Source organism: Oncorhynchus mykiss, chromosome 6, assembly GCF_057628025.1.
Source record: "Oncorhynchus mykiss isolate SJ-2025 chromosome 6, ASM5762802v1, whole genome shotgun sequence".
NCBI lineage: Eukaryota > Metazoa > Chordata > Actinopteri > Salmoniformes > Salmonidae > Oncorhynchus > Oncorhynchus mykiss.
In genome coordinates, this window is record NC_143027.1 from 74,648,742 (window position 1) to 74,664,294 (window position 15,553).

Sequence of the window (15,553 nt, forward strand, 5' to 3'; positions counted from 1 at the left end):
AAAAAACTTGTTTTCATTATGGGGTATTGTGTGTAGATGGATGTGGAAATGTTAGAATAAGGCTGTAGCATAACAAAATGTGGAAAAAGTCAAGGGTTTGAAAACTTTCAGAATGCACTGTATGGTCTATAGTCTATGGTCTCTGGTGAAAAGTAGTGCACTATAAAGGGAATAGGGTGCCATTTGGGGCGCATCACTCTATCAGTCAGTCAGTCAGTCCCATGCCCCACAATGAACCTCCAGTGATAATGTAGCATACCGTGGATCTCCATACCACTGTCCTCCCCACAGGATGACCCTGTTATGCACAGACAGCTGGCTTTATGAGCCAAACAGGCCAAAGAATAAATAGTGATTGCAGCTATGTTCCCCAATCCCTAACCTCACCTCCACCACACCCCTCATTATCCTCACACTCTCACCTGTTTTATTCATTAACAACCCACTCTCTCTGCCTTCCTTAGTCAAAGACATTGCTTGAAAGAAACAATAAAGGGACCTACATGCCTGGCAGCTAATATGTATCCCAGCTTTTTTCTCTCTTTCTGCTCTACTGCTCGATCTTCAAACGGTGCTCTTCCTGACACAGTCCACTCCAATAGGTCTTTCTAATGTACAAGCAGTTCATGTTTGGGTTTCGGGTTTGAAATAGTATAGTAATATGGAGAAAGAATTTTAAAATATTAAACAGATTGAATTGAAATCCAGAGTAGTGTTTGGTTAGAAAATGTTTTTTTGAATATGTCTGCTCAAATTGACAGGATGTGGAAAAACATTTCCAGGTCATGCTTACATTGTACTTTAAGACATGATGGAAATATGACAGTAAATGGGAAGCAAACATGAATACATCCATTGTATGAATTCCTGCATCATAATACCATACAGTAATGGTAAGACCACCTGATGCTGTAGGCTATTGCATGTCTCTGGTGTGTGTGGATGTGTGTTGGGTAGGAGACTTCAGGAATCAGACATTGGGAGCCAAGGCTGCTGACCTGACCCATATGTTGAAGGAAACATGACTCCATCCAGAACCAGGACATGCTTTACTTTTCAGTCTGTCTGATCCAGCAGCCGGCCTCAGGGTGTTAAGCGTACTGTTCAATATCAGTCCAGATTAGTATACAGTATATCAGGAGAGCATTAGTAGCTGATGTGTCTGAGATAATAGAGATATATATATGCTGTTGAAAAGCTCTCTTCCCCATACACTACGTTCCCTGTAAACATGTGTGCAGCTGTGTTGCTGCAGAGGCTGCTCCCTGCTCACTCACTGGCTGTCAGTCAGTCTGCCTCTGGGAGAGAGAGAGAGAGTGCCAGCGTGTGGGGAGAGAGAGAGAGAGTGCCAGCGAGTGGGGAAAGACAAGAGAGTGCCAGCGAGCGGGGAAAGACAAGAGAGTGCCAGCGAGTGGGGAAAGACAAGAGAGTGCCGGCGAGTGGGGAAAGACAAGAGAGTGCCAGCGAGTGGGGAAAGACAAGAGAGTGCCAGCGAGCGGGGAAAGAAAAGAGAGTGCCAGCGAGCGGGGAAAGAAAAGAGAGTGCCAGCGAGTGGGGAAAGACAAGAGAGTGCCAGCGAGTGGGGAAAGACAAGAGAGTGCCAGCGTGTGGGGAAAGACAAGAGAGTGCCAGCGAGCGGGGAAAGACAAGAGAGTGCCAGCGAGTGGGGAAAGACAAGAGAGTACCAGCGAGTGGGGAAAGACAAGAGAGTGCCAGCGAGTGGGGAAAGACAAGAGAGTGCCAGCGAGCGGGGAAAGACAAGAGAGTGCCGGCGAGTGGGGAAAGACAAGAGAGTGCCAGCGAGTGGGGAAAGACAAGAGAGTGCCAGCGAGCGGGGAAAGAAAAGAGAGTGCCAGCGAGCGGGGAAAGAAAAGAGAGTGCCAGCGAGTGGGGAAAGACAAGAGAGTGCCAGCGAGTGGGGAAAGACAAGAGAGTGCCAGCGTGTGGGGAAAGACAAGAGAGTGCCAGCGAGCGGGGAAAGACAAGAGAGTGCCAGCGAGTGGGGAAAGACAAGAGAGTACCAGCGAGTGGGGAAAGACAAGAGAGTGCCAGCGAGTGGGGAAAGACAAGAGAGTGCCAGCGAGCGGGGAAAGAAAAGAGAGTGCCAGCGAGTGGGGAAAGACAAGAGAGTGCCAGCGAGTGGGGAAAGACAAGAGAGTGCCAGCGTGTGGGGAAAGACAAGAGGGTGCCAGCGAGTGGGGAAAGACAAGAGAGTGCCAGCGAGTGGGGAAAGACAAGAGAGTGCCAGCGAGTGGGGAAAGACAAGAGAGTGCCAGCGTGTGGGGAAAGACAAGAGAGTGCCAGCGAGTGGGGAAAGACAAGAGAGTGCCAGCGAGTGGGGAAAGACAAGAGAGTGCCAGCGTGTGGGGAATTACAAGAGAGTGCCAGCGTGTGGGGAAAGACAAGAGAGTGCCAGCGAGTGGGGAAAGACAAGAGAGTGCCAGCGAGTGGGGAAAGACAAGAGAGTGCCAGCGAGTGGGGAAAGACAAGAGAGTGCCAGCGAGTGGGGAAAGACAAGAGAATGCCAGCGAGTGGGGAAAGACAAGAGAGTGCCAGCAGAAGCCAAGCCAAGTCCAGGTGTTGAGACGCCACTATCTAAACTTTCTGGCTTTTTGTCTGTCCATGATGCCTTTGCTTGTTGCTGTGAAATATTTAAATACAATTGGAGATGTAATGGAATTGGATGCATTCAATAGGTGCTGATATGACTTGTTATCCTGTTCAGTGTTCTCAGTACTGTCATTCATATATTATGCAGTGACTCACTGCTGGCTTTGCTTAACAGGGACAGGCCATTTTTGGTGCGAAAAAAGCTTATTTTCTCTTAATGGTGTGTAAGCACCTGTGGCCCAAAGAAGAGGATGTGTTCACTAACAGCCTGCTGGAAATCTCTCTCTCTCTCTCTCTCTCCTCTCATAGCCCAGCTGAAATACAGAATTGTAGTGTATACAGTAGTTTGCTGCATGTGCCTGTTGTGGTCTCCCTGTACCGCTTTAAAATCTGAAAATATTGCGTTATCTCATGGTTGCAGCTACAATGCCGTGATGCACCCACTATGGTCATATACTTTTATGTGAAAACCAACTGTCATAGTCTGATGAAGAGCGCACTCCTAACTACAGTGTGTCCTGATGAATTAGGGTTTAATGTTGTGGAAACAATGGTGCAGCAATAGGAAAACCATATGATGAGTTCAGTCTTTTTGGCTCCGGCTTCTTTACTTCCAGCCTTCCTTGCGACGTGGCTTGCAATTAAGTGCTTGAGTATGCTTGTATAAGAGAGAGTGCAAAGGGATCGTATTGTTGCAGAGTTTGTGGTTTCTCCATGTTTAAGAATATGAAATGCAGTCCGTATTCTGTCTATTTCAGTGTTAGAATGTCCACTTGACCAGAAAGTGTTTTGGGCTGTTATGCTACTTTTCTTTGGCTGTCTGCTGTGTTCCATTGTCAGTGGTCTAGATTACATTGCAATGGTATTCCATCAAGTCCTATTAAATAATGCTCAGCAAAGGTATCCAGTTGAGTTGTCTCACCAACACCTGTCCATTGTTGAATACACAGTAGGAGGCTTCTTGTTCCACCATTCATAAACAATAAATACTCTTCCTCTTCCCTTCCCAAATATTTCCTTTTTCATTTCAACATCCCCCCACTAATCTTCATTCTTCCCATATATACCTCTCCCTCTCTCTCTCTCTCTCTCTCTCTCTCTCTCTCTTGCCCTCTCTAGCGCTGTCTCTCTCTCTCTCTCTCTCTCTCTCTCTCTCTCTCTCTCTCTCTCTCTCTCTCTCTCGCCCTCTCTCCCTCTCTGTCGCCCCTAACTTTTCCTCTTAAATGCCCCAGCCTCCCCAGCTGCGCCTCCTCCAGCTCAGTTTACAAGGCTGTGCATACAGATCAGCAGAGTAGTGGTTTTGGCGTTCACTGCACTACAGGGTCAAGGCGAAACAGCCAGGAGCAGCTACCGTTTTCTACTGGACCTGTCTGAATGCATGACTGAGAGCTGCTGGTCAATAGTTCTTGGCCACATGAGAGAATGCTATCAGGTCTGGCTCTTCTGCTGCTTGTCTGCCTCCTCCACATGTTGGTGACTGCCAAGGGGAACCCGTGGTCACAGGTAAGACTTAAACCATACCATGGTCTTACTATGGACCCTCTCTCTGCTTTTCCACAGGTTGGGCTGAGACTGACCGTCTGGGACTGGCTACTCATCGCTCCCAGTCCCAGCACCTTTACACGTCCCAAACAGCATAAGAGGCACTCCCTCTAAAACTATGACCTGTATAAATCTGTATTATGAATGTAATTAGCCTGTTTAGCCGGTGCTCTTCTTAAGTAATTCTCGAGCTGCTGAACTGTAAGTTGATAGGTTTAATTCTATCTATTAGAATCAGACTAAGTTAGTTCATGCCTTGGCTATGACTGCAGACTATAGATCATGAGGAGGAAGTAGGGATCAGATTAGGTATTTACTGTGTGACTGTTTTCACTGTTAAGCAGCTTTGGCAGTCTGTGTTGTTGACTCTGTAGCACATATAAGGCAGGCTGTTATATAGTTATAAAGGACAGTGTCCTTCGAAGTTGCACTTAGTATAACTGTGGAAACTCTAAAGGGGGATGTCTGGCTTGTAATAGGGCATAGATTGGCACAGCTCCATGTGTGTGTGTAGATGATTGACAACATGGCTGTGACATCGCTGTGATACTGCTGCAGACAGGTGATGTACATTCATAGAAATAGAATATCTCATTCTAGTGTGTACAGTATCCTGGTTTGATCTGTTCATCAAGGTCATATGCCTTGATGAAAGTAATTGTGACCAAAATGTTACGTGTGAATGAATGGAGTCCATGAAACCGGTTTTCTTTGTCTTCTGCTAAACATCTCTGTAAAAATGTGTGATGTCATGGGAAGCTGCAGTTGGTCATTTGGCAGGAGTTGAGATTGGTGTCTTAGAGAATGATTGTATAGGATTACGTGTTCCCTCTATAATACTCTCACTATAGGGCACCTTTCATTTCCACATGTAAACATGTAGGTGTGTCCTTTCCCCTGTATTTAGGCACTTTTTAAAATATCCATTAATTATGTTCCCAACACAGATCCTCTACAAACAGATACTGATAGAGAACCCTCAGTGTTTTAAAGACTGGTGAATCAACACGGTTTGTGCTATTTCCGGGACAAGCAGTGGACATTTATGAGGCTGCTGTGCCCTTGACATAAGGCCTCATGGCTGGGAGAGAGGTTTGAGAAGTTTGTGGGGTACGTGAGGCCTTTTTACTGTTAAGAACATCCCCCAGTCATGACCAGTATATATGACTCTACTCTTCACTGTTGAGAAAACATCCCCCAGTCATGACCAGTATATATGACTCTACTCTTCACTGTTGAGAAAACATCCCCCAGTCATGACCAGTATATATGACTCTACTCTTCACTGTTGAGAAAACATCCCCCAGTCATGACCAGTATATATGACTCTACTCTTCACTGTTGAGAAAACATCCCCCAGTCATGACCAGTATATATGACTCTACTCTTCACTGTTGAGAAAACATCCCCCAGTCATGACCAGTATATATGACTCTACTCTTCACTGTTGAGAAAACATCCCCCAGTCATGACCAGTATATATGACTCTACTCTTCACTGTTGAGAAAACATCCCCCAGTCATGACCAGTATATATGACTCTACTCTTCACTGTTGAGAAAACATCCCCCAGTCATGACCAGTATATATCACTCTACTCTTCACTGTTGAGAAAACATCCCCCAGTCATGACCAGTATATATGACTCTACTCTTCACTGTTGAGAAAACATCCCCCAGTCATGACCAGTATATATGACTCTACTCTTCACTGTTGAGAAAACATCCCCCAGTCATGACCAGTATATATCACTCTACTCTTCACTGTTGAAGACCCCACTCCTATCCGGGGCAACAAAAAGTATTTGAGTTACTTTAGCTTGTTGCCATACTATTACCATGTTACTACCACTTTATCCTGTATTTTATCCTGTGCTGATGTGAAGTGCTACAGTAGAGGGTGTCTTTAAAATGGATGGAGGACCCCAATAGCCCTACTCCTTTCAGTGGGAAGAGTTATCCCCACAGTTCAGTCATTATCCCTGGTTGTTTTGGATACACACTTGAGGTTTTACACATGATTTATGTTGGGAAATGCCATGTAGTGGGAAAGAACCCATGAGTTATCACTGTCTGGTCCAAGAAAACCAAGAGTTTGTGCTTCTTTTAGTGGTTACGAACTCAGATTATTGCCTTGGCTTGGTTGACTTCCCAACACATCCATGATACAAGTTCCAGAGATGAAATCAGAGGAAACGGCTGTGATTCTTGAAAGTATGTCTTCCATTCTTCCATTTACAGACGGATTGTGATGGTCCATTTGTCTATTTAATTTTGTGAAGCAAAATGTTTTAAAAAGTGCACACTTTTTAGGTTATAGGACATAAATAGATTTTCTAGTTCTTTGTTGAAGGCTGCCAATTTTCCCTCTCTTCTGTCATAGCAGCCAGAATGGCTATATTTCCTAATCTCCTTTTAATGCTGCAATCTGATATGGAAATGTCAATTGGTATTGGAAGTTGTACAGTACCATAACAGGTCTAGCACTATTCATTGGGAGTTGCCCTTCAATGTCTGATGGATGTAGTTTACAAAGTGACTTAATTATACTGTACGCAAGTGAAAATCACCTTTCACCTTGTGATCACTGAGCAGTCCCCAGCACTACAGTAGCCTACCTCCACCACAGCTGCAGATGTGTTTCCAGTGCTGACTGTGTTGAAGGCAGTGTGTGTTGTTAGCGACCTCACCCTCATTAAACACTGTTCTGATAAAGGAGCCTCTAAAGGGAAGGTAGAAAGGAACACAGCATCTCACCATGTGGGAGACAGATGCTTGTGGCCTACGCCCCTGCCAACGGTCGGCCACATGCACTTCACATGGACCGACCGACCGAACGGAGGGGGTGGGTTGTCATGCCATTCAAGGACGTTATACTGGATTCTGTGTGAGAAATGAAATAGGAATCAGTGGTAAAACACAAACAGACACTATTATATGGGACATGTGGCTCTGTATTTTCTAATGATATACAGGATGCCAGTATGGTCCTATTCTAAAAGCTGGCCAGTGTTTCAACTCAGCAGATCCAATATTCAGTGTTCACAGGGTTTGCATTTGTCCTAGCCTTGGTAACAATTTAAAAGCTGATGGAATTGAGTATTTTGTTATTTTCTAAATAATCACATTTACTTTATACCTATATTGTGAATACCATGCAACAACATCAGCAGCATAGAGGTGTTGGGTTAAATGCACTTCTAATATACAATATGACCCAGTTTACTTTTTATTACTACAATTTCTTCTAGAGCAATGAGTCACATTTTTGATAATGATCCCCACTCAATGATCCCCACTTTTTCATGTTGAGGTTGTGGTCAGTCATTGAGTTTTCTATAGATTTCAGCATAATGTCCTTTCCATTCAGTGGCCATCTTGCTGTAAGGTCACCTCCGCCGTGAATTATTATCTGGTATGACATTGCCCCAGAATTCTCAGCTTGGAAGCCCAGTAATGTAAATATTACATTTCCAGATGAGCTGGCGTATGTATCATTGCAAGCCAAGTCTTGATAACAGCAATGGCAACACTCCAGCAGAGCTCTCTGCTGGCTGTACAGCAAGTGAAGAGTTGAAAATGTTCTCATAATGTTCACAAAACACTCTGTTACTTTTTGGTCGTCAATTTGGTCGACAGGGTGTGTGTGTTTCTTTTATGTCAAAGTGAAGTGTTATCATTTGAAAATAAAGGGAGAATTCCTTTAATCTGAAGATTTTCTCATTAGAATTTAAGTTGAATCAAATGTAATTTTTTAAGCGAGGCCAAACCATTTAGCTGACACTTAATTCTAGAGCCTGTTATTGATATTAATATGTATTCCATTAATGCAGCATTCATTTAGTTTGTTGTCATTTGATAAACATTTTGAGACAACATGTTAGGTGTTAAAATATTAGATGTCATGTTAAATAATATGCAAGATTTCAACCTTGAAACATATCTAAGTTTGTGCACTCAAAGTTGATGTACCCTGTAATAGTGTTAAGGGTCTAAGTGTGTTAATATATTAATGTATTCAGTGAGTAGTCTTGGTGCTTTCTCAGGGACTCATTGAGCGATCTACCTTCCTGACCCTGCTGAAGTTAAGCTTCAGTCAGTTATCCCTGGTGGTTTCCAGGCTGGTGGGTCTGGCATGGCACCCAGAGTATAATATTGTGGGAACACCTAGTCTAAGCTCTGACAAGACCCAAGTACGTTCTGACCTCAAGCCATGGACATGGCAGAGATCAGAAGAGTTATGGTCTAGGATCAGTTACAGCAATGACTGAATAATAGTGTCTGGAGTCCCTGATATGCAGAGTGTGTGGTTGATAATGGATCATTTGTGTAGATGGGGCTCCTGAAACAGCTGCATGAATCTGGATGTATTTGTGTGCCATAGTGCTCCCTGATAGGCTTATACAGTACAGCTGTCTGCACATGTTAATGTCAATCACTCGTTAGCTTAAATCTCCTTGTCATTAGTGGATTTCTCTGTCTAAACATCCACTCACAAACAGTCACCATTTTAACCCAGTGTCCCAGTCCCACGCCTGTGAGAAACCCTAGCAGTCAGTCCACTGATTACTTTTTCAACCACATCTATAACTTCATTTGGGGTGGATGAAGGCCACGATTAAGTCAGAACTAGTGTTAACTGGCGTTGGCAGACATACGCATAGCAGATGTTTTGGAGGTGTTGGAGGTGTAACTGTGGTGTGAGCTGACAAATAGGTGAGTGGCTGCTCTTGTGTCACAAACCGCGTTAGAAGTTCAAAACGGCGATAGAAAGAGTAGGCTTCTAATGCATGTTTTCATATTAATTTGAATGAGGGGGGGGGGGGGGGTTATAGTCTATCAGTCTAATCAAGGTGTAGACAATAGAACATCACGCATTTGAGTGTTTGAACTTGTAACGCGGCTGCATGGGACTTGTCGGATTATAAAATCAGGTGATTTTGTTGCCACGAAAAGCTAATGCAAGGAGCCGCTTGTGGATCTGTCAACTCTAACGTAGTTCCACCTCCAATACCGCCAAAACAATCTCTATGCGGATGTTGGCTAGCGCAGATCTAATAGATTCCAGCCCGAAGTCTTTACAGTCAAAGAAAGATGGGGGCTGGTCGACTGTAAGATGTTTCCAACATTCCTGTTGACTCCAGCATAAAGTCACTGTGACCACTCATTTTTATATTCATATTCATTCCTTGTGGGAAACCACAAACCAAGGCCCCCCACACAGTTAAAAGCAACATTATTGCAAGGCAAGTGTAACCTGTGCCAAGCCTGTGGGAAAAGAATCAAGTGACATGGAGTGTCTTTGCAACTGTTTATTGACAGCTTGTGCATGTTTGTAATGAAATAAATGTTGTTTTTTCATTCCTTCTTTACCCACTCAATTAGTGCATTAGGCACTTATTTTAAAGCTCCCAAACCTTGATTTCTGAGAAGAGGCGCCTCTGTGCACAGCTGAGGACAGGCTTGGAATTGGGATAGCTTTACCATCATAGTGAGACTGTAGTTCAAGGATATCTAATAACCTTATAAATGCAAACTCAAACTTTTGTTATAAAGTGGTTACTGGTATGATGGAAAGAGACCGATAGTCTGCTGGTTCAGTTGTGTAGAATTTCATAAATTAAATTAAACTCAACATGGGATTATTATCCCTATCATGACAAGCCAATTCCTAAAAGCACAAGACTTTACATCTGTTTTATCTGGAAAAGTACTGCTGGGGTTTATTGGAAGGCTAATGTTGTTTTCATCTGACGTTCCTCACTTTGACTGGTAGTTGACTACCGTCCTGACACGTCTAACCATTTCCAGATGAGGTGGATTTTTAGTGACATTTAAAGGCCCATTATAGTGCTACTGAAAGGGGATGTCGTCCAACGCCAAGCATAATTATAAACCACCCACGGAGAGCAGATTAGAAAAAAACAATGATGTGGTCTCTTAATAAATTGAGCACTTAAATACTGTGGATCCCCTTGAAAGGGAAAAACTAGGATCCCTCCAAACTTGGTTCAGTGAGACACCTAATTTTGATGGATTCGTGATGCAGGACCTTTTATACTTGATATATCAAGGACAGCCTGGATGACTGTTTTCAGGTTTGGGAGACAAATGACTGCTGGCTTCACTGTTTTGCATGGGGTATCATCTGTTCTCCAAAGTCTGTTTTGACAGTTTATGATTTGAAAGATGTACTGTACAGTGATATCAAATAATGCCCACACTTCAATGCTTCCTGTATAGGTCTAAGCCATTTTACCATATTAAAAGGCTCGGAAAACCTTATTGCACAATTTTTCTAAAAACACTACTGACGCCTCTTAGTCACATGATATTTCATACATTGACGGATGACTCAGATTACTGGTAATAAATTATGTGACTCTCCATTCACACGTTAACACACAGTGATTCAGAGCTTTTCCCAGGCAAACGGCCACAGACAACCATTACTCGCCGAGCTTGTCAAGCTGTAGTTTATGAGGGGAAGGAAGGAACCGTTTTCTTTCTCCTGGGATTAAGGCTAAACATTGAAATGATATCTGATAATGTTGTTACTTAAAGTAAACGCCACCTCCATAAACGGTGTTTTATGGTGAAAATTGAGAAGACAGATACTACTCACTTGGTATCCCAATTGTTTGCATACTGTACATGTGATGTATGAAAATATAATAATGTGTAAACTCATATGGAACTATCTGGTTTTCATCATGTACCAATCTGCCTATAGGCTACTGTAGATCCGTTTATATCCATAATTCCACATTGGCCAATATGGAATTGTGGCAAGCCAGTTAAGAACAAATTCTTATTTACAATGAAGGCCTACCCAGACGACGCTGGGCCAATTGTGCGTCGCCCTATGGGACTCCCAATCACGACCGGATGTGATGCAGCCTGGATTCGAACCAGGTACTGCAGTGATGCCTCTTGCATTGAGATGTAGTGTCTAGACCACTGCGCCACTCGGGAGCCAGTAGAAGGAGGTGGTGTGTATTTGTTTTGGCCTTGGTGGAGTGTTGGCCCGATGCAGACCTCGCTGCTATGGGTGGGTGAGAGCCAGGCTTCTGTCTTCTGAGCCTACCCCAATCTCCTCAGTCCACCCCTAGCCCTGGCCTGGCTACCATCTCCATCTTCCATCCCCATATCCCAGCCTGCATCCAGCCTGCAGCTGACTGTCTTACTGCAGCTCCAGGAAGAACTAAGTCCGCTGAGAGAGCATGAATCTACAGCAAAACCCTTTTTAATTACCACTGTAGACTCTGCTCTTCATTTGTTTGTGTGATTATTCTATGTAAGCCTAGTTATGTCCCGTGCTTAAGGACCACACATAAAATGTTGTGTAATATTTTTTGTTGGGACGTAATATATATAGTTGGTCTGAGAAAATACGCCGGTTTAGCAAGGCAAGATCCCCGTTAGTCCTGGTTTGGGATTGTGAGAAAATACGCCGGTTTTAGCAAGGCAAGATCCCCGTTAGTCCTGGTTTGGGATTGGGAGGAAATTGTTTGTGACAGGGTTTTGTCTAGGAACGGGGGGGATTATTGACTGGACTGCTTAACGTAACATTCCCTGAAAGATACTGACTGACTAAAGACTAACGTTGGCAGCAGTCGAATCACAGAGGAGCTTTGTGTCATTAAAACAGCTTTTTTTGTCCCCTGCTGACTCCTCCACTGGTCGTTCCTTCGGTTCGAGTGGTGGCGGACTGAGGGCGTATCCTGATCCTGGCACACCAGTGTCTACTCTCCACTGCCCAGGGGTCTGGAATTATAGAAGTACGGTGGCCTGCTGGGATCAGTCCCAACTAGGCCCCTGCCTGCAGCACCTGTTGACACAGCGAGCTACTTTTACGTCTGAATTGGCTGGATTTATCGACTGCTGATTTGAGTGTTCTATACTAACCTTATCCAGGCTTCCTGTAATTTAAGAGTGCCAATGTGACAGAGAAAGCTAACACCCCTGAGGATTTGCTCTGAAACTTTGTGAGCCGTTACTACTCCAGCATCGTGCCAAAAATATGCCTGTTGTTGGAATGAAGCTGGCTCAGGCTAATTGGTTGTTGTGTTATGGTAGTTAATTATGTGCAGCAGGTCAGGGAGTTAGAGAGGTGAAATAACATGGGTTTGTTTATGAATATGCTGGATAGGCTTTGGTTTATTATCTCTCATTCTCCCCTCTTTACTTGATTAATGAGGTTGCTCATGTTATTTACCTTTCCATGCACTTCAGTGGTAAAACAGTTGCCTGTTAAAACAGATGTCTCAGTAGCTCAACAGTTGAACATTGCTTCACCTCAAAAATCCTACAGTCCCTCTGCTTACAACAAAAAGTGTACTGTACTGTTTGTTATGTACCGGCGTTGATTAGTGATGTGCTATACATGTCCTCTGTCCCATCATTTGACCTCCTTCTCCCTCTCTGACAGAGTCTGGGCTGCGATGAGTACTTGGGCTCAGGCAAGGTGATGGACAAGTGTGGGGTGTGTGGCGGGGACAACACGGCCTGTAAGCTGGTGTCAGGGCTCTTCCAGCAGCACAGCCTGAACAAGGTGGGCTACCACAAGATAGTGGAGATCCCAGAGGGAGCCACCAAGATCAACGTCACCGAGACGGTGAAGAGCAGGAATTACCTGGGTGAGTAGGACTGTGACTGACCAGTGTTTTAAACCGGGTCAGAATGTGTTAGCCTGCTGAGCTAAAGCATAGACATTACCCACTGGGCACAGATTCAACGTCTATTCCACGTTGTTTCAATGTAATTTCATTGAAATGATGAGGAAACAACATTGATTCAACCAGTGTGTGCCCAGTGGTTAGCTTGGGAGGCAAGTCTTCATGTCTGAGGCATGGTTACTCAACACACAAGCATGGTTCCAAACCACCTCTGTTTAACTACAGAGTTACCAGCTCTTTATCCACGGCCCTTTAAGGCTCCATATATCTCTGTCTGAATCAGACCCATGAGCTATGACACATGCAATAGCAATTTTAGGTTTTCCCTTCGACCACGTTAGATTATGTTTCATATTACATTAACGGTACTAATAAAGTCACAATTGAAAAATAAGCTTCAGGTTATAAAACATCTGACAGCAGTAGCTATTGTTTTTTATATCATTTAGGTCATGTCTTGCTACATCCGTGCTGTGAGCCTGTATCAGGCAACAGGGAACAGCTGCTTGTTAAATTGATTTGATTCATTTAATTAAAAGGCAGCTTAAATACAGAGCAGGAGGGATTTTTCCGGAATTTTGGATGTGAGCATTTCTATGTTGTCAGTAGTAAGTAACCACACAGTGCACTTCTGGTTACAATCTTTTATTTTTTAAAAGCTCTTTGCTGTAATTCATTGAATAAATAAGATATTGTCTTTATAGGAGCATAACAGTGTGACACAGAAGTGGGTCTATTTTCAGGAATGACTTCTGGAATGTCAGTGTTTTATTGTTGGAGACATTGGTTTAATGAGAGCCATGCCATAGCATAGCAGTGCGTCTGGGAGAGAGAGAGAGAGCGAGAGAGAGAGCGAAAGAAAGGTGAGAAAGAGAGAGACAGAGAGTGAGAGAGAGAGAAAGGGAGAGAGAGGGAGTGCCTGGCCCCCACTTCCCCTGGCCTGGCTGCTCCCCTCAGGGGAAAGTATATAAACAAGCTTTCATTAGAGGACCTTTTCCTCCAGCCTTCCCATCCTTTTTAATTAAGGTGAGGAATTTCACTGCTCCCTAGAAAACCACCACCACCACTGAGCCCAGCGATGGAACCTGCTTTGAAACTACTTTTCTAAGTCAAAACTACTAACTGGGGGTGCCAAGTTATGCCTTGCTTTTTTAATATGAGTCCCCACTCAACCCCTACACAATACTTACTCAGTGAGTAAGCACCTAACCAGGAAATGTAGAGTATGCATGAACAATGGCTCCTTTCAGTGACTGCTGTTCCTGCGTCGCTTGGCGTTGTTGTTGGAAGAGTTCATATATCGGTGGGTAAAAGCGTGCTGTGATGCAACATCCTGGGGATAAACAGGACCGAGGATTCTTCCACGGAACTACTTATCGTTACCATTATTCCCTGATGTTTGCTCCATTCTCCTCAATAGACTTATGTTCTAGTTTATTTCTGCATGCCTAATATGTGCTTTTAGTTGTCCAAACACTTTTATACACTGCTCAAAAAAATAAAGGGAACACTTAAACAACACAATGTAACTCCAAGTCAATCACACTTCTGTGAAAACAAACTGTCCACTTAGGAAGCAACACTGATTTCACATGCTGTTGTGCAAATGGAATAGACAAAGGTGGAAATTATAGGCAATTAGCAAGACACCCCCAATAAAGGAGAAGTTCTGCAGGTGGTGACCACAGACCGCTTCTCAGTTCCTATGCTTCCTGGCTGATGTTTTGGTCACTTTTGAATACTGAGGGTGCTTTCACTCTAGTGGTAGCATGAGACAGAGTCTACAACCCACACAAGAGGCTCAGGTAGTGCAGCTCATCCAGGATGGCACATCAATGCGAGCTGTGGCAAAAAGGTTTGCTGTGTCTGTCAGCGTAGTGTCCAGAGCATGGAGGCGCTACCAGGAGACAGGCGAGTACATCAGGAGACGTGGAGGAGGCCGTAGGAGGGCAACAACCCAGCAGCAGGACCGCTACCTCCGCCTTTGTGCAAGGACGAGCAGGAGGAGCACTGCCAGAGCCCTGCAAAATGACCTCCAGCAGGCCACAAATGTGCATGTGTCTGCTCAAACGGTCAGAAACAGACTCCATGAGGGTGGTATGAGGGCCCGACGTCCACAGGTGGGGCTTGTGCTTACAGCCCAACACCATGCAGGACGTTTGGTATTTGCCAGAGAACACTAAGATTGGCAAATTCGCCACTGGCGCCCTGTGCTCTTCACAGATGAAAGCAGGTTCACACTGAGCACATGTGACAGTCACACAGACGTGACAGTCTGGAGACACCGTGGAGAACGTTCTGCCTCCTGCAACATCCTCCAGCATGACCGGTTTGGCGGTGGGTCAGTCATGGTGTGGGATGGCATTTCTTTGTGGGGCCGCACAGCCCTCCATGTGCTCGCCAGAGGTAGCTTGACTGCCATTAGGTACCGAGATGAGATCCTCAGACCCCTTGTGAGACCATATGCTGGTGCGGTTGGCCCTGGTTTCCTCCTAATGCAAGACACTGCTAGACCTCATGTGGCTGGAGTGTGTCAGCAGTTCCTGCAAGAGGAAGGCATTGATGCTATGGACTGGCCCGCCCGTTCCCCAGACCTGAATCCAATTGAGCACATCTGGGACATCATGTCTCGCTCCATCCACCACCACAGACTGTCCAGGAGTTGGCGGATGCTTTAGTCCAGGTCTGGGAGGAGATCCCTCAGGAGACCATCCGCCACCTCATC

General features: G+C 44.6%; 1 protein-coding gene across 3 annotated transcripts in view; it reads left to right on the forward strand.

Annotated features, from left to right (window-relative positions):
* Positions 1 to 15,553, forward strand: part of LOC110526579 (thrombospondin type-1 domain-containing protein 4) — a 57,055-nt gene that overhangs the window by 32,718 nt on the left and 8,784 nt on the right. For 2 of the 3 annotated variants that reach the window (XM_090238860.1, XM_090238861.1), the window contains one exon: positions 12,582 to 12,789. In XM_090238860.1, the coding sequence (XP_090094986.1) occupies positions 12,582 to 12,789 (208 nt within the window). Of the gene's footprint in view, positions 1 to 3,825; positions 4,114 to 12,581; positions 12,790 to 15,553 lie in introns of those variants that run through there. The other variant, XM_021607670.3, reaches the window with a different exon arrangement.